Genomic DNA, 27157 nt, shown 5'->3' on the forward strand with positions numbered 1-27157 from the left:
ACTTGGTGACTTGGTTGATGGCGGGTCGACATACCCCGACAGCGTGGTTCATTGCTTATAATGTCAGTCCCTGGATTGTCGAGTCCAGACTTGATTATTTACAGGCTGCCATCATATTGCTGGAACATCATGGAGCGCAACAATATACAGCTAAGACACACATGTTCAACATCAAAAAAACTTTTGAATCAAGTTCCAACTGTGCCCACAATTTTCACTTTTTGTACAGCAAACACTGAATCACATAAATCCAATTTTTGCAAGAAATGCATACCTGCATATGCAGATTGAGATAGGGATGCAAGTGTGTGTACCTTCAGTTTTTGCGCTGTACGAGGAAGTTTTACTAGGATTATATGTTTTTGGAAATCATACTTTATTTACGACATGTTTATTCTCACTATAATGAGGGGTGTGGTGTCACACAGACATTGTCAACAGTCAGATGATGGCTTGTATTTAAGATAAATGAGTGAGATGTTCTACAGTTGTTCATGTGATTACTAGAAAACTACGAATGTTTCTTAAGCATCCCAAAAAACATAACGTACCAACATATTACAACACTAAGGTACAAGTCATTCAGTGATATGTTTTCACCCAAATTAACACTGTCCTGCAGCCTCGGACGGAGGAGCGTGAGAGAGAGTTGGACATCCATGCCCAGTTCCTGCTGGTCAAGTTCAACCACATACAGAAGGCCATCCGACGAGTAGCAGACAAGTTCCTCTCCTACCTTGTGGACAGGTGGGTGAAGCTCTCTGCGTGCTGACAAAATTGACACAATTAAACAAAATAGAGTCCTCATATCTCACCAGGGCCTGATGGAAGTTACCTGTGGAAAGAATGATATTCAAAGGACAAGAACCCATATTCCATAAAGCAATCGTAATGCTAAGGTGATCGTAACTCACCTTACTTTAACATAGACCAGAGGTCCAGATAACCTTTTGAGCAATTGAGTTTTTACTCTAGGGTTCTTGTTTAATTGGGTTATTACATTTTTTATTGAGAAACCAATATTTTTTCGCTCATCTATATTGGGGTTTTCCCAAAATTAGTGAACATCTTAAGATTTCAACAAAAGTGAAATAATGTTTTTGATGTATGTAACTGTTCTAAATATATAGGCTTGACTCGAAAAGTAACTTAGCTCTTAACTGTGTTTTGGAAATTAGCTCATTTGTACGCAAGCTGAAAAAGCTTCATTCGGTTAAGTTTTTCATTTAATGCATGCGTTTCTATACGCCAGCTAATTAAAAGTAATTGGGTTTTGAATATTTTTGGAGGGGTATTTTACGCAAATATGCTGCTTATCTGTAGCTCTGTAGACTTTCAGCAGTCATGGAGCTAGATCGCTTTGTGGAACGGGGCCATGCATTGCCCCGTTCCACAAAGAATATTATGGTTCTATTTTTTCAAGGTGAATCATCCTTGACTTCTGTCAGTGTGGAGTAGATTGAAAAAATATGCAGCAGCATAGATGTAATTTAGTTCAGCTTTTAGAAAGAAAAAAAAAATTCTGCAGCGTTAGAAATTGGCACTAGTCCTCTAGTCCTTGCCAAACTGCCCAATAGTTAATGTATCATAAGGACTTGTAGACATGTGCCATTTTTAAGGGTTTTGCTATATGTTATCATTATAAGAGCTGGTGGACTAAAAATGTTAGTTTCTACCACTGTTCTGACCTCTGGGTAAATTAAAAAGTATTTTGCATGAAAATGTTTTTGTGTTTATGGTGTAAGTACTGTATGATGTGGGACAGAAGCCTTCTGGAGGAGGTACAGTGTGAAGTTTGTTGCAGGTTTCCACATTTGCTGTGGAGCGGGACGGTGTTGAGGACGATGCTTGACATCCTTCAGGTGCTGTCCAAGTCTCTCGAGATGGTAAGTATGTATATCAAATATGGGTAATGGATCCGGCCATCTGCCTCAGTGGATTTGTTGAGTGCATGTCATCGTACCTCAAGGGGGCATGGGTGACCTAGTCGTCTAAGGTGCTGGATTTGCTGTGCAGAGTTGCACGCAAGGAACCTATGATTGTGGGTTCACCCCGATTATGTTTCTAGGTTTGTCAACACCATGCATGTGCTGTGGTAAACGTCTGAGACCTGCATCATTTCAGGCTTTCCTCCCACATTAAGCTGACACGCCGTGATATAACTGGAATACTGTTAAAAGCGGCATTTAACCCAACTCACTCACTCACTCACTCACTCACTCACTCACTCACTCACTCACTCACTCACTCACTCACTCACTTCTGAAGGAAGGCATGGCACTCACTCACTCACTCACTCACTCACTCACTCACTCACTCACTCACTCATCGTACCTCAACAGAGTTAATCATTGCTCATAATATCAGTCACTGGGCAACAAACAAATTGTGGTAATCACCTTACTTCAGTTACACTGTTTTGAGGGATGTGTTGTACACTGATACTCTTCTTGCCTCTGATTCAGGACCCCCACCAAGATGCTCCCGAAATGCCCATCCCAAACACCAGGTACAAGCTGAGAGTGATGGACACCATGGTTGACAGAGAGGTATGTACATCATGGCACAGAGGAGATGGGCAAATCTGGTTGTTTAAACATATTTGTGTATTTTAACAGGTTTCGTACAAGGAATAATTTTCTGGATTGATTACAGCACTCAAATCAGTCAAAAGTCACATGACCAAGTGGGCACAGGCTGCCGAGCTATCTTAGGTGCCACAGTTTGCTCTGAAGAGTTGTGTCCCTTCCTTGTGCCAGAAACCTCTGATCATGATCTTGAATTCCAGATTCTCTGATTTGTTTCTTGGTTTGTCAGCACCATATATACCCAGTGTGGTAAATCTCTAATACCTGTATCACTACAGACTGTTCCCAAATTGAGCTGATATGCTGTTATGTTACTAAAATACTGTCAAAGAGACGTTATACCTGTGAAGATCTGGTGTAGAAAAGGTCTTCAGCAAACCATGCTTGCAGTAAAAAAGTGACTAACAGGATCGAATGGACAGGCTCGCATGTCATCATAACCCAATTGCGTGGTTCGATGCTCATGATGTCAATCACTGGATTGTCTGGTCCGGCCTCGATTATTTAGGGACTGCCGTCATATAGCTTGAATATTGCTGAGTGCAGCGTTAAACAACACACATACAGACAAACAAAGGGACATTAAAGCAAACTCACTCACATGGCCAAGACTACCAGCTTGCCTGGTATGTGGCTCTAAAGGACAAATGTTGTAGACATCTACAAACATATTTCAATCCTAATGGATCAGAGGTCACATGTTGACAGTGACATTTTCCAGAATCATGACCATCTTATGTTTGGTTCAATATTTCAGACGACAGTGAAGGATTTCGCAGCTCGCAGTGCCGGCATCCTGCAGGAGTCGATGAAGTGGGCGCCCAACGCCACGCGGTCCCACCTGATCGAGTACCTGCTGCAGCAGGACAACTCCTCGGAGGGGCTGTTCCAGCACAGCGGGCTCGCCCTCGCCACGGAGAGCGTCCTCAACTACGCCGGCTACAACCAGAATGCTGCTCCCCTGGGGGTAGGTGGTGGAGGCGTGACATTGTCACAGTGGTGCTGGGGCGGTGGGGTAGCCTAGTGGGTAAAGTGTTCGTTGTCACCCGGGTTCGATTCCTCACATGGGTACAATGTGTGAAACCCATTTCTTGTGTCCCCTGCCGTGATATTGCTGGAATATTTCTAAAAACAGAGTAAAACAATACTCACTCACATTTTTAACACACGTTTTGAAATTAATAGTGAACTATTTGCTAATTCATCTTTTATTCCAAATTTTTCACAAGTTACTGAAATATGACAAAACTAATATTTAGCATCAGAGAGATTGACATTTGTCAGTGTCTTAAAGAAGTTATGGAGGAGGATCTATATCACTGACTGACTTCCATCACTTTGCAATGGTAAGTGATGCCTTGTTTGTTCCCAAGGACAGGACCGCCTGAATAGAATGTCTGCCCGGAGAGCAGAAGGTCGGTGGTTCAATCACTTTTTGTGTCATACCAAAAGACGTTAAAAGATGGTACTTGTTTTTTCCCTGCCTGGCACTTGGCTTTTAACACACATTTTGAAATTAATAGTAAACTATTTGCTAATTCATCTTTTATTCCAAATTTTTCACAAGTTACTGAAATACGACAAAACTAATATTTAGCATTAGAGAGATTGACATTTGTCAGTGTCTTAAAGAAGTTATGGAGGAGGATCTATATCACTGACTAACTTCCATCACTTTGCAATGGTAAGTGATGCCTTGTTTGTTCCCACGGACAGGACCGCCTGAATAGAATGTCTGCCCGGAGAGCAGAAGGTCGGTGGTTCAATCACTTTTTGTGTCATACCAAAAGACGTTAAAAGATGGTACTTGTTTTTTCCCTGCCTGGCACTTGGCTTTAAGGGAATAAAACAAGGACTGCTTGTCTTGGAGTCAGTATACTGTGTCTGAGTGGGCTATCCATGTTAGAAGATGGTACTTGTTGTTTCCCTGCCTTGCACTTGGCTTTAAGGGAATAAAGCAAGGACAGGTCGTCTCGGAGTCAGTATGCTGTGTATGAGTGGGGTATCCATGTTAAACTGTGGCATTGTATCTCAGTCGGCTAGGACTATAAAACCGGCATTAGTCCGGACAAGTTCTATCTGCCAAAAAGACCTTTGCATGCATGTAGCTATATAAGTGTAGTAATCTTGAACCCAATGCAACGTTAAACCCCATTTAACTTCACTTTCTACAGACAGCCACACTGGACCGGCGGCCCACCTGCGTCAACACAGACAGCTCTAACTTCATGGCTAACCTCAGTCTCCGAAGCAGATACCTTGGAGAGGTGAGTTACCTCCCTTTGTTAGATACGATCATCATGAACTGTTATTAAACATCTCTCAGTCCGAGGCAAGCATGTCCACTAGCTTATATCAAAGCCTAGTTTCTACCCTTCATATCAAGCCTACTTTTCTTGGTTCTACCGTGGTGCCACCTCGAGGTCACGAGACCCCTTGTAATAGAACGTGATATCCAATCAGATATTAGTCACTGGTTTGTCTGGTCCATCTGGAAGATTGCGGAGTGTGTTTCTTTAGTGATCTGATATAGAATACTGTTGTGTCAGTGCATGTGTTCACTGCCAGTCTGTCTGTGTCAGTGTATGTGTTCACTGCCAGTCTGTCTGTGTCAGTGTATGTGTTCACTGCCAGTCTGTCTGTGTCAGTGCCAGTCTGTCTGTGTCAGTGTATGTGTTCCCTGCCAGTTTGTCTGTGTCGGTGTATGTGTTCACTGCCAGTCTGTCTGTGTCAGTGCCAGTCTGTCTGTGTCAGTGTATGTGTTCACTGCCAGTCTGTCTGTGTGGTTTTATGTGTTCACTGCCAGTCTGTCTGTGTCAGTGTATGTGTTCCCTGCCAGTCTGTCTGTGTCAGTGTATGTGTTCCCTGCCAGTCTGTCTGTGTCAGTGTATGTGTTCACTGCCAGTCTGTCTGTGACAGTGTATGTGTTCACTGCCAGTCTGTCTGTGTCAGTGTATGTGTTCACTGCCAGTCTGTCTGTGTCAGTGTATGTGTTCCCTGCCAGTCTGTCTGTGTCAGTGCCAGTCTGTCTGTGTCAGTGTATGTGTTCACTGCCAGTCTGTCTGTGTGGTTTTATGTGTTCACTGCCAGTCTGTCTGTGTCAGTGTATGTGTTCACTGCCAGTCTGTCTGTGTCAGTGTATGTGTTCACTGCCAGTCTGTCTGTGTCAGTGTATGTGTTCACTGCCAGTCTGTCTGTGACAGTGTATGTGCTCACTGCCAGTCTGTCTGTGTCAGTGTATGTGTTCACTGCCAGTCTGTCTGTGTCAGTGTATGTGTTCACTGCCAGTCTGTCTGTGTCAGTGTATGTGTTCACTGCCAGTCTGTCTGTGTCAGTGTATGTGTTCACTGCCAGTCTGTCTGTGTCAGTGTATGTGTTCACTGCCAGTCTGTCTGTGTCAGTGTATGTGTTCACTGCCAGTCTGTCTGTGACAGTGTATGTGTTCCCTGCCAGTCTGTCTGTGTCAGTGTATGTGTTCCCTGCCAGTCTGTCTGTGTCAGTGTATGTGTTCCCTGCCAGTCTGTCTGTGTCAGTGCCAGTCTGTCTGTGTCAGTGTATGTGTTCACTGCCAGTCTGTCTGTGTGGTTTTATGTGTTCACTGCCAGTCTGTCTGTGTGGTTTTATGTGTTCACTGCCAGTCTGTCTGTGTCAGTGTATGTGTTCACTGCCAGTCTGTCTGTGTCAGTGTATGTGTTCACTGCCAGTCTGTCTGTGACAGTGTATGTGCTCACTGCCAGTCTGTCTGTGTCAGTGTATGTGTTCACTGCCAGTCTGTCTGTGTCAGTGTATGTGTTCCCTGCCAGTCTGTCTGTGTCAGTGCCAGTCTGTCTGTGTCAGTGTATGTGTTCACTGCCAGTCTGTCTGTGTCAGTGTATGTGTTCACTGCCAGTCTGTCTGTGTGGTTTTATGTGTTCACTGCCAGTCTGTCTGTGTCAGTGTATGTGTTCACTGCCAGTCTGTCTGTGTCAGTGTATGTGTTCACTGCCAGTCTGTCTGTGTCAGTGTATGTGTTCCCTGCCAGTCTGTCTGTGTCAGTGTATGTGTTCCCTGCCAGTCTGTCTGTGTCAGTGTATGTGTTCCCTGCCAGTCTGTCTGTGTCAGTGTATGTGTTCACTGCCAGTCTGTCTGTGTCAGTGTATGTGTTCCCTGCTAGTCTGTCTGTGTCAGTGCCAGTCTGTCTGTGTCAGTGTATGTGTTCACTGCCATTTTGTCTGTGTCAGTGTCATTGTATGTGTTCACTGCCAGTCTGTCTGTGTCGGTGTATGTGTTCACTGCCAGTCTGTCTGTGTCAGTGCCAGTCTGTCTGTGTGGGTTTATGTGTTCACTGCCAGTCTTCTGTGACAGGTGTCGGGGATGTTGAGCATCAGTGAGAGTGAGGAGGAACTGGCCAAGACGTTGTGCAAGAAACTGGAGGCGGCACTGCTGGATTCTAAGTCAGGTGAGTTGACAGATGCAAGACCCTGTGCAATAAACTGCTGGATTCTAAGTCAGGTGACTTCACAGATGCAAGACGCTGTGCAATAAACTGCTGGATTCTAAGTCAGGTGAGTTGACAGATGCAAGACGCTGTGCAATAAACTGCTGGATTCTAAGTCAGGTGAGTTGACAGATGTAAGTGCTGTGCAAGAAACTACAGGCAGCACTGCTAAATTGATGGATCTTAGAGGTGTGACAGATATCATCAGGACATATTGTAACAGTGCTTTGTGTTTCTGAAGAGATTTTGCCTGATGGTGATTTTGGCTATTTCTTGTGTTCCAGATGAGGCTTGCAAGCAGGCAATGCTCCGAATCTGTTCACTGCAGATTACTACAAAAAGTGAGTTACTGGTAGGGAGATAAGAGATACTGAGATAAGGAAGTATTCTAGGAATTGAATCACCAGTGGATATCATAAGACACTCAGAAGCATTGTTAGATATCAAGAATAATTGCAGTAACGATGTTGATTCCAGCTTCATTGAGTAGGTCTCTGTCTGTAACATCTGTATCTGTAAAGTGTCTCCCATGGGGATTCCAGGGTAAAAGTAGTCCCCAATCTCATTAAAATCAGACCTTAGTTCTCGCTACCGCTAAACAAAGATCTGAAGACATCCCATTAGCGGTCACGTCAGAACGACCTTTCATCCGACCAATGAGAGCGTCGCTTACCAGATCATGAAAGTGACAGTCGGAATGTGATTTCTAATCATACAACCTCGAAAACTTTAACATGGGGTATTCCGAACGATAGTTACAGGTTTAACAACTGAATCCATACAATCTAGACCATCTATTAGCCATTCCAGAATGTTCTTTTGTTTAGGTTTCAAATTTGTAATCGATAATTCTTCAAAATATGTTTCTAAACGTAGTCACCAATTTGAAATTAGTGCCGTAAAGCACGAGAAAGCTGCCTTCTGATTTGTCATTCTATTGGTCTGTCAAAGTTCGCACAAGGTCGGTCTGATGTGACCCATAATGGGATGTCCTCAGATCTTTGTTTAGCGGTAGCGAGAACTAAGGTCTGATTTTAATGAGATTGAAGTAGTCCCCAGCCATCGATTCTAGTTGTCAGAGGCCCCCAATGGATCAGACGATGAGGCTCGGTTACTTGGTTTCATGCCTGTCACTGTACCTCAATGGGGTGGATCGTTTCTCACAACATAAATCACTGGATTGTCTGGTCCAAACTCTGTTATGCACAGGCTTGAGTATTGCTGAGTGCAGTGTTTAACAGCTGACAGGATCAGTCTGTCATCCTTACCTGTATGTAGATACCCTCATGTTTGTTTCTGCCTCTAGACTTGAGTCGACATCTTCTCCATGCCCTGTGCTGGACACCAGTGCGTCACTTCAAGGAGAAGATAATGGAGATCAGTGTTGCATGCTGGGAGTGGTTGTTGGCTGCCAGATCAAACCTTGCCATAGAGGTAATAATAGTAGTAGTAGAAATAATAGTAATAATAATAATACATTGAACTCAAGAACTCTTCTCTTTCTATGTTCAAGCTAAAAACTCATCTTCACAGATACTGCTCCTGATTTTATAATAATACTAATGCTACTACTACTAATAATAATAATACCGTATTTGACGTAATAAGCGCCCCGTTCTTGGCTAGTGACCAATCCCAATTAGCACCCCTTCCAATTGATCAATGTACACAAGATTTATTTATTTGTGTATAATACGCACTCGTGTGTTATATGCCTCCTTAATTATGGGCAATTAAATTTTTGAAAAATATATCTGTCGTTATAATATGCACAGTCCTTTCTTTTGTATCATTTCAGGCTGTCAGCATAAACTGCGGAATTTACGATCTTTCAACACTGTTTTTTTTTTCACCAAAATTTAATTCTTATAAGAGCCCTTTATTTCTAATTTCGAGAGCGCCCTGGGCGCTTATTACGTCAAATAGGGTATGTGCATTTGTTAGGCACTATCTTCCATCCACTTTGTTGTTTCTCAAAGCACACGTGATGAATGTGATAAAATCAAGAGTAGTATTTGTGAAGGAGAAGAGTTTTTAGCGTGAACACAGAAAGATAAGAAGAGGTCTTGCGTTCAATTGGATTAGGTCCACGGTGTAGGATCAGAGTGTGTGAAGGTCTCTGTTCGCAGGCTGTGTGATCGCATGTCATCATGCACTGATGACCTTCATCCATGCTCATGCCTTTAATCACATGTTTGTCTTGATTATTTACAGGCTGATGTAATTTAGCTGGAATTATGCTAACTGGCACAAAGCGACATTGAAAATCTTGATCACATAATGTATTCTTGTGTCATTGTATCACATATATGTTTAGGTTGATTATGCAGATATATAGCTGCTGTAATGAAGTCTGCAGAGCAAAGCAGAATTAATTATCTTACACTGATGACGAAGTTGAATCAATGTATCAAAAACTGTACTGGTTGATGGGAATGTATATGGCTACATCAATCACTTGTACTCCACAGCAATACCGGTATGTGAATGTGTGTTTCAGTTGTTGTGTGAGATGGCCGCTGCTTGGCAGATGAGTATTGACCTGAAACTGGGGATATTTGAGGAGGACACGCCAATCCCCGACCCCCTGGCGCGTCGGGAAGACGAGATTCTGTCGCCCAACCCGCCCTATGTCATGCCGCACCAGATCTGGACAAAGGTGTGTCACTGTCATCATTTTCCTGTAGAAACATGGGCTACTTGAGTGGTCATCATATCAGTGATAAACATACTGTGTTATTAATTTAGATGTAGTTACCGGTAGATTTAGCTGCGATAAATTGAATTTGGAACCCAACACATCTGGAAATCTGGAACGTTTTGCACCATGTCATAAGTGTTGGTGGCTAAAAATAGCATTAACTGCATCTGGAAATTTTGCGACAACCTGTTTATGTGATTACCAAAGATGAAAGCTACTCTTGCACATGTTATTTTGTATGACTAGTAAGCGGTGTGATAAAAAGTTTTATCATCCAAAACTGTCTCCCACAGGAGATGTCACTTGGGTGAGGTCAAGCGATATATACATTGTAGATATCGTTGCAATGAAATTGCATGACAATGCTTTGCAGGCCATTGTGACATCACTGGTTACCATGACGTCACAATCAAATGACATCACTAATTGCTCTTCTACTGAAGCTGTTAGCAGTACTTTTTACACTCAAGACACTGCTTATTACTGTCTACAAACCGAAAAAGTTGGAAGAATGATGTTGGATGATGAATAAAATCTCACCCTCGTGTCTTTTGATATCAAATATATCAACACTCGTACATCAAAAGACACTTAGGTGAGATTCTCTATAAGTGTCAGTCAGTGTTTTTTTTAACTATAGATGCATCTGTTGTTGGTGTTGTTGGCAACGTAGGTTGAAGGAGTGTGTTTATCTAACAGTAGTTTAATAAGGCTGGCATATGTCTGGAGTACTCAGTGTTATGTGAGGAACTTGGCCAGATGTGACAGGTTAGTGAACCTTCCTGATTAGACTATTGAGACTGAGTTAAGGAATCAGGTTGTGAGGGATTATGTATTGTGGAAGTGACTAAAAGAAGTATGCCACTTGCAGGTTTTTGCAGTACTTTCCTGCTCCCAAAACCTTCCAGATTTACAGCATATAAACAGTAACGTTTTTTTGTCTATCACAGTATGTCATCATATATATATACCCTGTGTCACTAAGGGCTTGGGGGTAGAATAGGTCTTCACCAGCCCATGCTTGCCGTAAAAGGCGTCTATGCTAACTGGATCAGGTGGTCAGGCTCGCTGACTTGGTTGATGCATATCACCGATCCCAATTGCGTGGATCGATGCTCATGATGTCAATTACTGTATTGTCTGGTCCAGACTCGATTATTTACAGACCGCTGTCATATAGCTGGCATATTGCTGAGTGTGGCATTAAACAACAAACAAACACTAAGGGCTTGCATCCCATGTACACTGGCCTGACATGACGGAAGTACTGCTCAAATCGGTTATAATGCCAACTGATTGACTCTCTGGTTGTCAGTTTCTTGCGGAGAGACTTGAGATCGCCAAGTACAGCAATGCCTCCCAAGTGGACATCTTCCTGACTCTGCTGAACAAGTCCCTCCCGGTCAGTGTGGGCAAGAAGTCCGGCATCATCTCCAGACACACCGCTGCCATCGGGCCCAGAGTTAGGTGAGTTACTTTACAGTTAGGTGAGTCACTTTTCATTTCGGTGAGTCACTTCATAGTTAGGTGAGTCTCTTCATTGTCAGGTGAGTCACTTTACAGTCAGGTGAGTCACTTTTCAGTCAGGTTGGTCACTTGACGGTTAGGTGAGTCACTTTTCAGTCAGGTCAGGTTGGTCACCTTACAGTTGGGTGAGTCACTGTACAGTGAGGTGAGTCAGTTTACAGTTAGGTGACCCACTTTTCAGTTAGGTGAGTCACTTTTCAGTTATTTTAGTCACTTTAGTCGGGTTAGTCACTTTCATTTGGTGAGTCACATTACAGTCAGGTGAGTCACTTTACAGTCAGTTGAGTCACTTTACAGTTAGGTGAGTCACTTTGTCAGGTTAGTCTCTTCCCAATTTGGTGAGGCACTTTACAGTCAGGTGAGTCACTTTTCGGTCAGGTTGGTCATTTTACAGTCAGGTCAGTCACTGTAGACTGAGGTGAGTCACTGTACAGTGAGATGAGTCAGTTTGCAGTTAGGTCAGTCTCTTCAGTTAGGTGAGTCACTTCACAGTAAGGTGAGTCACTTTGAAGTTATGTGTGTCACTTTCAGTTAGGTGAGTCACTTTCAGTTAGGTGAGTCACTTTACAGTTAGGTGAGACACTTTACAGTTAGGTGAGTCTATGCCTGGATGCATACCTGGATGTACTGGACATCACTGTTAGAATACTGAATAAGACTGCAGCTGACACAGCATGTATGATGTATTGGGTGTTTGATATGATAAATGACAATTATCACTTTGCCCTCCAGACTTCTGTCAATGGGTCTGTCCCTCCTCCAAGGTGATCTGCTTCCGAACACGTCCGCCAAGAGTGTTCTCAGAGAACGCATCTACGCCTCCACTCTTGACTTCTTTTGGTGAGTCATATCTTCGAAATACTGGTGTCTTAGAGTCAGAGCAATTACTTGCTCATTTGATACGATATTTTAATTGGTATAAGCCAAGTTGTTTAGACCAAAAATCCAAATGAAAAGATCAATACCCACAACTGTCACTAAGTATTTTAACAGTCCATTGCTTGTATGTACAAGGTTTACACTTAGATTGGAAGAAATATCAATGCAGACCTTTAAAAAAACACAATCCATTCTTAATAGTGTATGTTTTGTGAAAATATTTGTTTAGACTTTATGAAAATGTCAAATGCGAACATGATTGATGAAGTGCCCAGGTGTGTGTGTGCGCGTGCATGCGTGGGTGCATGTTCATTATTTATCACAAACATTAAACAGCTTCAGCATATGGTCTTTTGAAAATAAATACGAAAGAAAGCAGTTATGTGCTAATTAAGCATAGCAAATTCAGTTTGTATACAAAATATTACTGTCACGTGCAATGTACATATACTGGCTGACTTGGTTGATGTATGTCATCGTAAACCCAATTGCGTAGATCGATGCTCATGATATCCATCACTGGATTGTCTGGTCCAGACTCGATTATTTACAGACCGCTGTCATATAGCTGAAAATATTGCTGAGTGCGGAGTTAACCCCCCCCCGACACACACACACACACACACACACATACAGCAGATTGTGTAGTAATTAATGTTGATGGTCCATGTGTTGGACAGCGGCCCCATCATTTGTCCGTCACAGAAGGGGTCCGACCTGCGAGAGGACATCATCACCCTCATCAAGTTCTTCCAGCTGATTCATGCAGACAAGAAGTATCTCACTTCCAATGTCATGACCTTTGGATGTAAGTTCAACTTGGTGAAACTCGTTTATCATACAGAATGACATAACAAAGAGGAATGAAATATTTTTTTGCAGAATGGTTTGTGTTTTCCAGGATTGTAAACTTCTTCATTATTTTAAGGGCACAGGGTGCCATTGTACGAAGCGACTTTAGTGCTAAGGTGATCGTAACTCACATACGTTGACATAGACTTACGACAGTCATGGAGCTAAGGTTGTTTTGTACAACAGCACCCAGGTGACCAGTCATCTATGGCATCACTTTACGTTGTCAGAACTGTGTACTTGGTTCTGCCAGACAGACAGGTTTATTCAGTATTGTAGCCATATGGCCTATAGTACAATTGAAACTAACTCATAATATATTGTCACCTGAATATACAGAAATTACATCTTCTTGAATCTGATATTAAAACATGTTTTATATAAGGCTAAAAAAAATAGTCTTGGTTCTCAGCCACTGCCTGCATCATCATAAAGTCTGCCTCATGTTTCTTTTTTATTTCCATTTAAAAAAACAAAAAAACAAATCCTTTTACTTAAAAACAATGCAATCCAGTATAGCACACATTTACTTCCCTTTTCATGTTCACTGGTTTACAGCGCATCTCGTGTTATGGTCATGGCGGCAATAGGAGTTTGTGTGCTTGTTTATGTAGGGAGGCCTTTTCCCAGTTTGATGGTACACAACTGTTTATTTGGTTACATACTAGTTTGAACAAGCAATAAAAAAAACCACCCCGCCCACACGATGTTTTCAAAAGTCATTGCCTGAGAACCAAGTCAATTATTTTTTTAAGCCTAAGTAGCTACTGAAACAATAACATGTTTGTTTTGTGAGTTGATAACAATTATCATCAACATTTCTGATTTATTGTCATTGTTCAAGAAAGGAAGATATGTAGATCTTAACTGGGAATACTTGTTCCACTTAATCAGACGTGGAATTCATCTTCAATTTCACCTCTGTCACAATTGGTACAAACACTATTAACAGCATCAATATTTTTTTTATTTACGACATTGAAATTATGTAATGAAATCTAAAATTTACAAAATCTTATAAATGATTTTTCTGGTAACTAAGTTACTACAGTATTATCCAAGAAGACATTAATGATTGAATATGTGTTCTTTGACCAGACGAGGAGTCTGCCAGCACTGCCAACACTCTGACAATCAGCGGCATGGCTACCGACATGAGATCCCAGACCGGAAGCTGGATGAACACCATCAAGAGTGGGTCGTCCACTTACTCCAAGAGATCTGCAAGTATGTAGCATTACACTGTGACCATGGAGATACTTCAGCAATAGCTGATTAAGAAAAAACAATTATGACAGCAAAAAATGTGTTCAATATAAAATCTAAATGCACCATACTCTTATGTTAATGTGCAGTGTGCCCAGTGCTCTCTGTTCATCCAATGCACGCAAGAGTATCCCATTCCTGGTCATGAGAGTATTATGATGTCCCACTCATAGAAATGAAGCCCTTTTTTCATAGACTGGTGCCTGGTTATATTTGTGTTGCATAATCTTTATGGTTTTATGAAGATTGTTTGACAGTTATCTGTGTTTTGCCAACAGCCATGTGAGATCCCCAATCCCTTTAACCCCCGATACCTTTAGATGTGGCAGGACCCGTGAAGATCCGGGGTAGAATATGTCTTCTGCAACCCATGCTTGCCGTAATAGACGACTATGCTTGTCGTAAGACTAACAGGATCAGGTGGTCAGGCTTCTGACTTGGTTGATGCATGTCATTGTAACCCAATCGCGTGGATCGATGCTCATGATGTCAATCACTGGATTGCCTGATCCAGACTCGATTATTTACAGACCGCTGTCATATAGATGGACTATTGCTGAGTGCGGCGTTAAACAACAAACAAACATGTGGCAGGATGTACTAGCCATAATACATAGACGCCAAGGGCTCCAGATGAACTGCGTAATTGTGTAAAATATGCAAAATATATAACTATTGCACAATTAATTTTGAGTTGCTTGCGTACAAATACGTATGAAAAAATTTAAAAAAACGACAGTATAACAACACTGTGTAATAACTCAATGTATCCTTTCAACTTGCGTACATTACAGTTCTTATTGGCTGGTTGAATGTACTGGAATATTGCTGATTGGTAATTGGACATGTTTATCGCTTTTGTGAGTTTAAACGACATGTTACACACTTGCGTCACACAAAAGTATTTCAAGGAGTGTGAAAATACCATATAGACTGGACGAAATGGAGTAAAACTATATTGAAAATTATCAACACCCAATGTGATGTGTGAGTAAATACTTTGTGGCTTAATAAAATATCTGGAGCCCTGGCTGGCCATGGGAGGAAGAGTCCAGCTCACAGAACCATGAGAGACCACGGTTACCCTATCTCCCCATGGGTATGCCTGCCCTATCTTCTGGGGTATTATGCACACTTTCTTGCCATTGTTGGAATGACATGAAACTGTCTGTGACATCCTGAACAATCAATGACATTACATTGATACAGTGTTCCCGCTGGCTTTTGAAACTGCCAGTCCCGATGGACTGGCAACTGTAAAAATTACCAGTCCTCCCTAATTTTTGTCAGTCCCAACTTTTACATCGTCTTATTTCTTTTTCGACATCATCAACAATGCAGTGTACGTTCATGGCTGACAAATTCATAATGTCATATCTGAAGTAACTTTGTGAGATTTACCTGTCATTCACACAAAGTTCAGTCACAATTTTCTCTTTTTCTCCGGAATATTTCACTTTGGTTCGAGACTACTTTACTGATTTCGACAATGTTTTGTTCAAGAACAAAGATTTATAAGGTGCTTTATTTGCTGGTCCACAGGGACTGATGGTCACTTGAATTACCAGTCCAAGCCTACCGGTAATTGTACCAGTAAAAACTGGTAATTGCCGGTAAACAGGAACACTGTGATATGACATGTTATTGGCCGCTTCGCCTAAACTAAAATAATTCTTGCTGCAGGTCAAGATAATCTTGTGTTATTTTTGTATGAAATGTGTAATGTCCTATATATGCATTTAGAAATTGATTGCAGGAATATTGTCTTGTTCAACATTCATTTTACTGGAGAAGTTTTTAGACATGAAAGATGGACATGTATCTTCGTCGAAAACATTTCAAACTTACAAGTCATCTGACAGTACGAACCTATTGTCAAAATGAAATGGAATATCAAATTACAAAAAGGCAGAAAGTGAACAAAAGATTTTCATAATTTTTATATTTGCAAAACTACAATGCATATTTTGTAATAAATAGCAGTAGCAGTGTGTGTAACTGGAGAAGCCCCCCCCCCTCACACACACACTTTAAAACAAGAATAGTCAAAGTCTACATCATCCAGTGAAAATTCCTACTTTTATGCATCTTATGCATATTTCGCTACTAGATCCAAACTTCACCTGTAAACATTTCAAACTCTCAAATGTTCGATATTTGCTCACAACTGAACGAGTCTGTAATAAATAATGCAAATAATGTGTTTGAAAAGACATCAGCAAAATGTCACACACTTTGGCTGCCAGTTTTCAGAAGAGACAGATAAATGTACAACTGATCTCAAATAAAATGATGAGAAGACATAAGTCCATCTTAAAGTTGCGCATTTAATGTCATTGTCATTCCTTGTGTTATATATGTATACCTTTCATTTTCTAGATCCATTGTGCGAGGTTGTTGCTTCCTAGACATACATGTTTCCTCACAGCTTTCATCCAATAGAATTATGTCTCCATATCTCTCATTTTCTGATTAGTCGTAGGCGGCCAGCGTCATTCTATTGTGTTTGGTCTTCACGGTCATATAGAAACACGCGCCACCGATCTTGAGTTTTTATATGTCGGCAAGTATTATATTGAGTGCCTGACAACTAGTTGTGTTTGTGTAGACCTATTGTAGTGCATGAAGGGAATGCTGTTGTTCATTATGATGTCAGTCATAATAAGCTTGTCACGTTCATGCTCATACTCACCATTGTTTTCTGATGTTACTTTTATTTCAGTTATCAGAATTTATTTCCAATGCGTGCAATCAGTTCTTTAACTGTTTGTTTTTTATTAACATGTTTAAATCAAAGTGGAAATAGTGGTACAAGGGATAAAAACAGGAACACGTTTAGAAAACATGTGGTAATTACCCTGCTCTCAAAGTTTTCCATATTGACAATGATTGAACTTAGTGATGAAGTGGGTGCTTGTCCTGAAGATAATTAAGAACTTAAAATATAGAATTTAATAACAGTTGAAAACAAGTCATTTCAGGTTCTCAAAGTCAATTTATATGGCTCAAATCTGGTTCATAAATATTTGGATCAACACATGTGGTTTTACATGGTGGCTGACATATTGGATCTATAAAAAGTGGAATTAAATAAAAAATGGATTTAGAATGGGTTATACTAGAAAAAGGAATAGCATGAATTAGTAATTTAAACCCTGGTAAAATATCTCCAAACTGCCCATGGAGGCCACATAAACAGCTATCACTTTATAACAAGCATTATTTCTCTGGTAAATGGATTTTTCATTCTCCCTCCCTGGGGAGTGTACAACCCAAGCGTTACTTACTTGTGTGTTTGAATCCCAGATTATGAGCTTTGACCAGTTAGCACCATACGCATGCTCATATAGGTATCAGGAAAGTGATAAATGTCTTGCTTCTCTTTTGACTTTCTTCCCTCATTAAGCTTAAGCCCCTGTGAAGATCTGGGTGAGGGTTGATTTTCAGCAACCAATGCTTGTTGGTATCGGGTGGTCTGACTTGTTGATTCGGTTGATGTATGTCATCGTATCCAATTACGTAGATCGATCGATCCAGTCAGTCACTGGATTGTCTGGTCCAGACTTGACTATTTTAAGACCACTCTCATGTTGCTGAGTGCAACATTAAACAACGCACAAACAAACACTGGGATTAAGTTTAATGACATAATGAAACACTGGTCAAAGTAGTGTTAAACCCATCTCCCTCACTCACTCCGTATCATTCATAATGACATCAGTCTCATATGCTAATCATGCTAACATGGATGAAGGATTTCATTATCAATAGGCCTCATTTGAATACAATTTCGCAACAGAAAAGGTCCCAAGTACCCCCAGAACTGTCTTAATCTGGCTGGGTCTGTTAATTACATTGTGTGACCAGGGTCATGTTCCAAAAGCGATCGGGGACACGGGTGGCCCAGTCATCTAAGGTGCCATGATTCGCTATGCAGAGTTGCGCCCCCTGGCCCGCCAGAAACCTACGATTGTGGGTTCGAATCCCGGTTTGCACCGATTATGTTTCTAGGTTTGTCAGCACCATGCCTGTGCTCGTTGGTTTCCTGCATCACTTCGGGCTTTCCTCCCACATTAAGCTGACACACCGCGATATAACTGTAATACTGTTAAAAGTGGCGTTAAACCTCACTCACTCACTCACTCACTCACTCACTCACTCACTCACTCACTCACTCACTCCAAAAGCTATCTTACCACTGAGACGGTCATATCTGCCATTCATTGACTTATGATAGTCAAAGTGCTATGATTGCTTTTGTCATAATGTCAAGATAGTGTGGATCATCGCTCTTGATAGCACTACATGCCTAGTTTTAAGCTTCAAGAAACAGATGTGGGTAGATGAACAGAAAAAGAACATAGAAATAATAAAATTGTTGTTGCATTACTACGACTATGTTACAATTAATGGGGTCACAGAGCCCCTAAAATTGCTGCAATAGTATATGTATCTTTGGACCTTCTAAATCTTTAAGGGGGGTCGGGTAGCCTAGTGGTTAAAGCGTTCCCTCGTCATGCCAAAGACCCAGGTTCGATTCCCGACATGAGTATGGTTTTACACCATATTTAGCCATATTCCAGCAATATCATGGTGGGGGACACCAGAAATGGGCGTCACATATTTTCCCATGTGGGGAATCGAACCTGTGCCTTCAGCATGATGAGCGAACGCTTAAACCACTACCTCTCAGCCCTTTTTCTTATAGAACAGGGGAGTACAGAGGTTGGAGTTAGCCACGATGGCAATCACCCATATAGTTCTTCCAAACAGAAAACAATACAATATGAACAAAGCATTTACATTTCTGTAATATTTTGAATGGTTATGTATGTTTCTCATTTCCTGTAATCATTAAGTAGTTAAGTTTGTCCTATGATTATTTATTTATGCATTCATTTCATATTGATGAATGTCTCTGAGTTTTCCTTTCGGTATTGTACTCTGGTGTTATGGTGTTACCAGGTCCACAATGTCAACTTGTGACGTCATCTCTCTCTCTCGCTCTCTTGCATGAGAACATGCTGAGTCAGCTTTCTTGTGTCCCTCAGCTCTCTGCTAGCAGGGATGCAACCAGTCTGCTGGTCCTAGTCCATTTGTTAAAGATATACTGACGGCTAGTAGAATTTCAGACGTGTTGATTAAAATTCTTTTCACTATTCAGATTAATGTCTTCAGCAACCCACTCTTGTCATAAGAGGCGTCTGTGCTTGTCATAAGAGACGACTATGCTTGTCATAAGAGGCGTCTGTGCTTCTCATAAGAGACGGCTGTGCTTGTCATAATAGGCGGCTGTGCCTGTCATAAGAGATGGCTGTGCTTGTCATAAGAGGCGGCTGTGCTTGTCATAAGAGATGGCTGTGCTTGTCATAAAAGGCGGCTGTGCTTGTCATAAGAGGCGTCTGTGCTTGTCATAAGAGACGGCTGTGCTTGTCGTAAGAGGCGGCTGTGCTAGTCATAAGAGGCGGCTGTGCTTGTCATAAGAGACGGCTGTGCTTGTCATAAGAGACGACTGTGCTTGTCATAAGAGGGGGCTGTGCTTGTCATAAGAGACGGCTGTGCTTGTCATAAGAGACGGCTGTGTTTGTCATAAGAGACGACTGTGCTTGTCATAAGAGGGGGCTGTGCTTGTCATAAGAGACGGCTGTGCTTGTCATAAGAGACGACTATGCTTGTCATAAGAGACGGCTGTGCTTGTCATAAAAGACGGCTGTGCTTGTCATAAGAGACGTCTGTGCTTGTCATAAGAGACGGCTGTGCTTGTCATAAGAGATGGCTGTGCTTGTCATAAGAGACGTCTGTGCTTGTCATAAGAGACGTCATAAGAGACGACTATGCTTGTCATAAGAGACGTCTGTGCTTGTCATAAGAGACGTCTGTGCTTGTCATAAGAGGCGGCTGTGCATGTTATAAGAGGCGACTGTGCTTGTCATAAGAGGCAGCTAACAGGATTTTGGTCAGGTTTGCTGGTTGGTGTATGTCATTGTTTCCCAGTCGCGTATGTTGATGCTCATGGTATCAATGACTGGATTGTCTGGTCCAAACTCAATTATTTTCAGACTGTCATTATATAGCTGGAATATTGCTGAGTGTGGCACTAAACATATGATAAAAGATTAATGTGTTGGTTTAATTTGCATCCCTGCCAAGAACCTGTCTCTGACATTGTTTGCATGGCTCTCTGTGAGCAATGTTATATTTCTGTAAAGGGAAAAGTGCAATGTGAGTTAATATTATTGATTATGAAATTACTTAAATGTGTTAAGATTATTGTTACATCAACATGATCATGTTTAAATAATGGTACATTGTTAGGATAGTTACATTGAAATATACGGTGATATAAAGTGAACCTTGTTAATCCAGAAAGCATACATTCTGGACAGTTACCATTGGAATCATCTATATTTTAGTAAAAAAATGATTTGTTGAACTTTGGAACTTTGTCCAAACAATTTCATTGGAAATGTGCATTCTGAAGATCTAGGTTAGTTTTAATCTTGTTGTAACGGTCTTGTGACGACTTACCAGAAAGGATGGTCAGACTCGCTGACTTGGTTGATGCATGTCGTTGCATCCCAATTTGCGTAGATCGTGGTCACAATATTAAGATTGTCTGGTCCAGACTGGGTTATTTACAGACAGTTGTCGTATAGATAGAATATTGCTGAGTGCAATGTTAAACAACAAACAAGAAAAACAAACACTAGTAAAGGTAGTCTCTGGATTAATTAAGTTTCCCTGTATGAATTCTGCTGGTATCACAACTTGAGAGCATGAGACTGTCCTTATAGTCTGTTGTTTCAAACCAGAGCCAAGGATAAAAATAGAACTCTGGGGTGTGTTTAGTGCTAGCCTACTGGTTAAGGTAGTAGCTCACCATGACATAGACCTGGGTTCAATTCTCCCCATGGATGTGTAAAACCCATTCTTGGTATCTGCTGTTGTGATACTGTAGGGAAATGCCACAGGTGATCTCAGATTTGAAGCATTGTTACAGTAGCCGAAAGACCAGGAAATACCAATTTGTCATAATGGTAGAAGGCTGTTCTTTAAATCAGAGACAAGACAAGGAGCTGTTTGTGGCACTAGACAGTTCATCCTTGACGATACAGTGCATTATTCCTCCATTTTCCATGACCACCTAGTGTGCTAGTGGATAGAGCATCAGCCCAGAGAGTAGAAGGTTTTGTTGTTTCTCATCCTGATACCAAAACCTGTTAAAAATGGTACTTGTTATTACCCTGCCTGGCGCTTGGCATTAAAGGGATAAAGTGGGAACTGGTCATCTTGGAGTCAGTATTCTGTCCTGACTGGGGTGGAGTTCCCCCATCCACATCTCCATCACCCTTTTTACTAACTTAGCACAGAATTTCTCTCACTTAAAAAAGATGTTTGATGTTATTAGTGTCATGCTATTTGATAAAAAAAAATTGCTTTGTCAATCATTTATTTAGTTATGTGGAAGTCAATCTGCCATTGAGTTAAAACTGCAGCTGGCTTTGTGAATCACTGATAGCGATGTAGACATAGAATTTTATAACATTTTTTTATTGTACAAGAGGGTCTATGTTTGTAGTAGGAGACATGATAATGATAAATATTTTCATCTTTATTTCAATTCTTTTCCAGCTGCATTTCAGTATGGGCGGCGGGCCCATAAAATAAAAAAAAAAAATGTGTGGCGATTAGGTATTTGGCAATATAGATTAGATTTATAATACACTGGATGATCAAGGATGACTTGTATAATCAAAACCAGCTAACAATGTTCAGAAGAGATGTTCCATTGCGGTACCATTTATCTTTAGGCAGGAATCGATTTAACTGCTAGCCCATCGGTCCATGGCCAGTTAAAATAAGAAAGGGCAAGCTGAAATGTAAAGTAGATGGCCCATAGGGCTAGTCAATTTCACCCCTTCTCCGTGTATGTTTATTTTTTTTATATGGATCATCTCGGTAAAATGACAACCAGCCACCATTTTTTATGTTGTATACAACAACATCTTTGTTTGCTCATAAATCACCATGAAATGAGGCAAATGGAAGCTCGGAGTGCAGGAAAAAACGTTTTAGGGGTGAGGAGTTCTAACATTTTCAGGGGCGGTCGGGTAGCCTGGTGGTTAAAGCGTTCGCTCGTCACGCTGAAGACCCGGGTTCGATTCCCGACATGGGTACAATGTGTGAAGCCCATTTCTGGTGTCCCCCGTCGTGATATTGCTGGAATATTACAAAAAAAGGGGCGTAAAACCATACTGACTCACTCACTCACTCACTCACTCACTCACTCTAACATTTTCAGAGCTCAGCTAGAGCCAAGTTTGGCCACTTCGTGGCCTCCACCATTTTGTTTTATCCAGTTAGATTGGAGAAGGGCCAGTAACTTTTAAAAGAAGCAAGCCCTGCTGGCAACATACAAATTTGTAGTTAAATCTACTGCTGTTAGAATGTGGACAGTCAGACACACAAATATTCACATAGAATATTAACATTGTACTGATGATGCCTTGAATTAGAGCATGTTCTCTGAAGCGTGTGGTGTTTGCATGCTGTGTCCAGTGTAGAACTAACTGACTGACTTCTCCACTGGAGTCAACTCTGCTTGGTCTGCTGAAGCTTTTGACATGCTGTTCCTGTAACCAGCACTAACTGTACTGTTGTCAATAATGAGACTTTGCCATCCTCTGTGGATTCAGGTTCTTGAGTTGTCTGGTTGGAGTGGCTTATTTCAGCAATCTCATTAAAATCAGATCTTAGTTAGTGTTATTGCTAAACAAAGATCTGAGGACATCCCATTACGGGTCACGTCAGAACGACCTTTCATCTGACCAATTAAAGCGTCGCTTACCAGATCATGAAAGTAACAGTCGGAATGTGTTTTCTAATCATGCAACCTCGAAAACGTTAACACAGGGTATTCCGAACAACAGTTACGGCCTGTACGACTGGTTCTGTCAAAATTATCGTCTATCTCTCGCTTCCATGGTATAAACATTTGAACGGAAGAGGCCTTGCACAGTACGTGGGAAGCACTACCTTACAATCGCAACCATTTCTTAGACAATCATGAATGTCCGTTTTCAAAATTTTAATCGAGAACTGTGTCAACATATTTCTCAAGTCTGAAATGGAAGTCGCCGGGTTGAAACGAGTGCTGTAAAGCTCGAGAAAGCTGCTTTCTAATTGGCTGATGTCGACTTCTTGTTAGTCATTTCATTGGTTGGTCAAAGTTTACAAAAGTTCGTTCTGACGTGACCCGTAATGGGATGTCCTCAGATCTTTGTGTAGCGGCAGCGAGAACTTAGATCTGATTTTAATGACATTGCTTTTTTCAGTTGATAATATGCTTAGATGTTTAGGCATTGACGATTGAAATGTTAAATGAGTGATATCCTTCCTTTAGCCATCATTTAAACATGAATAGTAAGTTTACCTAACAAACTTTTATAGACTATCCCAAGCATAGGTGTGATTATTTATTTGCCTATTTCAAAGTTTGTACACAGGCATTGAATATATGCTTATTTTAAAAATAATAATGATGTGTCGGGTAATAAGATTATGTCCATGCCATGCTTTGTTCGTGTTTTTGTGTGTGTCGACCCGTTCCACAACATGATCTTAGCACTAAGGTGATCATAATATCCATACTTTAGCATAGGCTTATGATCGTCGTAGCGCTAAGATCGCTTTGTGGAACAGGGCCCTGATCTGTATGGTCTGTAAATGTTGGTCAGAAGTGCTTCCATCATCATTCAGTGTCATTCAGGGTAGAAAAGTCCTCGTATTGAGTGCCAATGACATGGTTAAAGTCATCATGGCAGGTTAGAATGAACATGCAGAACGGCACACTTCATATCATATCTGGGGCGGTCGGGTAGCCTAGTGGTTAAAGCGTTCGCTCGTCACGCCGATGACCCGGGTTCGATTCCCGACATGGGTACATTGTGTGAAGCCCATTTCTGGTGTCCCCCGTTGTGATATTGCTGGAATATTGCTAAAAGTGGCGTAAAACCATACTCACTCACTCACTCATATCATATTTCTTCATATCATATATAATACCTATGATGACATTTATTATATAAAGCAAGTAATAAATAGTAAAATTGACAAATACATGGAAACTGCATACCATATAAATGTGCTTATGGAGCTGAATTCTCAATAAAATTTGTCTCCTTGCGAACTAAAGTTCCTAATGGCGCACCTAAATGGCTTTACAGGTGCCCTATGGCACACGTAAATAAAACAAAAACAATTATTTCTGTCAGTTTGGGTGGAACTTAGATATGTTAGATGGTCACAGTAACTAAACTTCCTATAGTATTGCAAATAACGTCATCAGGTGAACAGAATCAGTGTTCCCGCTGGCTTTTGAAACCACCAGTACTGGTTGACTGGCAACACTTAAAATTACCAGTCCCCCCTATTTTTTGTCAGTCCCAACTTTCCACTAATAAATAAACATATGAAAATTACCTGGCTTTAATTCTTTCGACATTAAGTTCGATTGCAAAGACGTCATCTCTGAATTAACCTAGTAAGATCTACTCGTCATTTACAAAAAGTTCAGTCACATTTTATGCTCTTTTTTTTTTTATACTTCTGGATGACGTCGCTACGAATATAAACTTAACCTCAAACCAAAGCGAAATGTTATTTCCTTGTACTTAAAATGGACAACGGGAAACCCTGATGGTAACAGACATCCTGACTTCGATAAAAAAAAATACTTATTTGAATATCGCCAGTGTTTTGTTCAACAACAAAAATTTATATAGTACTTTATTAGCCGGTCCACAGGGACTGGCAGTCACATGAATTACCAGTCCATGCCTAATTTTAGCAGTAAGAAACTGGTCAATACCGGTAAACGGGAACACTGAGAATGCCAGGATATATAGGAATCATATCATTTAATCAGGCTTCACAATAGTAACATCACCATTGTGTTCCTTGTTCCACTAAGCTCATCTGTTCCTTGTCTTTCACGTACCGTATTCAACATAATAAGCGCCCAGGGCACTCTCAAAATTACAAATAGGGGCTCTTATTAGAATAAAAATTTGGGGAAAACCCCCCAGAGTTGAACGATTGTAAATTTCGTGGTTTATGCTGACAGCCTGAATGATACAAAAGAAAAGCCTGTGCGTATTATACACGACAGATATATGTTTCTAGAAGTTAATTGCCCATAATTAAGGGTGCATATAACACACAAGTGCGTATTATACCCGAATAAATAAGTGTTGTCTACATTAATCAATCGGAAGGGGTACTAATTGGGATTGTTCACTAGCCATTATATTGGCAAATATCGCCGTGGGCGCTTATTAGAGTGGGGCGCTTATTACGTCGAATAAGGTATATATCATCCATGACGTGGGTGTTTGATTTCAGGTAATCTGTGATTGGTCTACACACATCTACTTCATCTCCTATTTATTGTATGTTGCTGTTTCAATGTGCAACTATTTGAATAAGACTCAAGACAGACAGGGATTTATCTATGCTTTCTGAGACCGATATTTGGACTCATATCATAGTCAATTCAGCAGTAGATTTTGGTAAAAAATCCCAAATTGAAATTAAAGATGTCCCAGTTCAGATTATCATATGTTTTGACTTTGCAAATGTGACTTGTTTGACATTATAGCGTCAGTTTGTAACATCATAGAATGCACTGTTACAATTTAAGAACCTTACAGAAATTCCCAACTTTGGACAATTTGTCTTTTAAGAATTCTAATTTGTCTGATACTGAGTTATATATTAGTCCTGAAAAGTTGATTCTGTGAGGGAGTCTACCCCTGGCTGTAAACCTTACACAAAAGATGTGTAACATTAATTGTAAATATAAGACTGATTTGAAAAACTGACTTGCTAAGTGTTGTCCAAGAAACACTGTCCAATATAGTTGAACGTTCACTTCGGCGTTTGTGTTGCATACTCTCCAAAACATGCTTAATGATTCTATGGTTACTGGTGACATTTCAGAATGATCAATGGTGTTTTTGATAAGTTACAGATGCAAATGATCACTGATATCCAATATTAAAATTTTCAGACATACCCAAAATAATGTAATAAATGGTGATTACCGGTAAACCAAATGTCAAATTATTGAATATTTACATTGAACCTAATTTTCAGAGGCCTTGTTCAGTAAGATTTCTTTGCCAAATATGACTGAAGTTTCCACAGAACAGAGAACTCCAGTCGGAATTCACAACTGTAAAGTGTTTTCAGACCTTCGTGTGTGTGATGTAGTGTCAGTTTTATTGGACTTCAGGGTTGAAGGACTCGTATGTCCCCATGGCATCCAGGGAGCTAAAAGCCTAGATAAATCCCACTCACTGTACACGTTTCCTACATAATCACCTGGTAACATCTGTCTCAGGTAACTCTCTGTACACATTTCCTACATAATCATCGGTTACATCTGTATCGGGTAACTCTCTGTACACGTTTCCTACATAATCACCTGGTAACATCTGTCTCGGGTTACTCTCTGTACGCGTTTCCTACATTATCACCTGGTTACATCTGTCTCAGGTAAATCTCTGTACACATTTCCTACATAATCACCTGGTAACATCTGTCTCGGGTTACTCTCTGTACACGTTTCCTACATTATCACCTGGTTACATCTGTCTCAGGTAACTCTCTGTCACATGTTCCTACATAATCACCTGGTTACATCTGTCTCGGGTTACTCTCTGTACACGTTTCCTACATAATCACCTGGTAACATCTGTCTCGGGTAACTCTCTGTACACGTTTCCTACATAATCACCTGCTAACATCTGTCTCGGGTTACTCTCTGTACACGTTTCCTACAAAATCACCTGGTAAGATCTGTCT

At 40.9% G+C, this 27157-nt stretch overlaps 1 protein-coding gene across 1 annotated transcript in view; it reads left to right on the forward strand.

The window, feature by feature from the left end:
* The window catches only part of LOC139477350 (phosphatidylinositol 4-kinase alpha-like), an 85347-nt gene that overhangs the window by 31279 nt on the left and 26911 nt on the right, over positions 1-27157 (forward strand). Inside the window, exons 23-36 of the mRNA XM_071259903.1 lie at positions 623-747; positions 1805-1886; positions 2466-2549; positions 3346-3555; positions 4763-4855; positions 6933-7026; positions 7350-7406; positions 8372-8499; positions 9566-9724; positions 11082-11233; positions 12026-12133; positions 12853-12980; positions 14123-14251; positions 16767-16853. Of these exons, the coding sequence (XP_071116004.1) occupies positions 623-747; positions 1805-1886; positions 2466-2549; positions 3346-3555; positions 4763-4855; positions 6933-7026; positions 7350-7406; positions 8372-8499; positions 9566-9724; positions 11082-11233; positions 12026-12133; positions 12853-12980; positions 14123-14251; positions 16767-16853 (1636 nt within the window). The remainder of the gene's footprint in view (positions 1-622; positions 748-1804; positions 1887-2465; positions 2550-3345; positions 3556-4762; positions 4856-6932; positions 7027-7349; positions 7407-8371; positions 8500-9565; positions 9725-11081; positions 11234-12025; positions 12134-12852; positions 12981-14122; positions 14252-16766; positions 16854-27157) is intronic.

The sequence above is a fragment of the Haliotis cracherodii genome, unplaced genomic scaffold, assembly GCF_022045235.1.
Source record: "Haliotis cracherodii isolate W230 unplaced genomic scaffold, xgHalCrac1.p SCAF_33, whole genome shotgun sequence".
NCBI lineage: Eukaryota > Metazoa > Mollusca > Gastropoda > Lepetellida > Haliotidae > Haliotis > Haliotis cracherodii.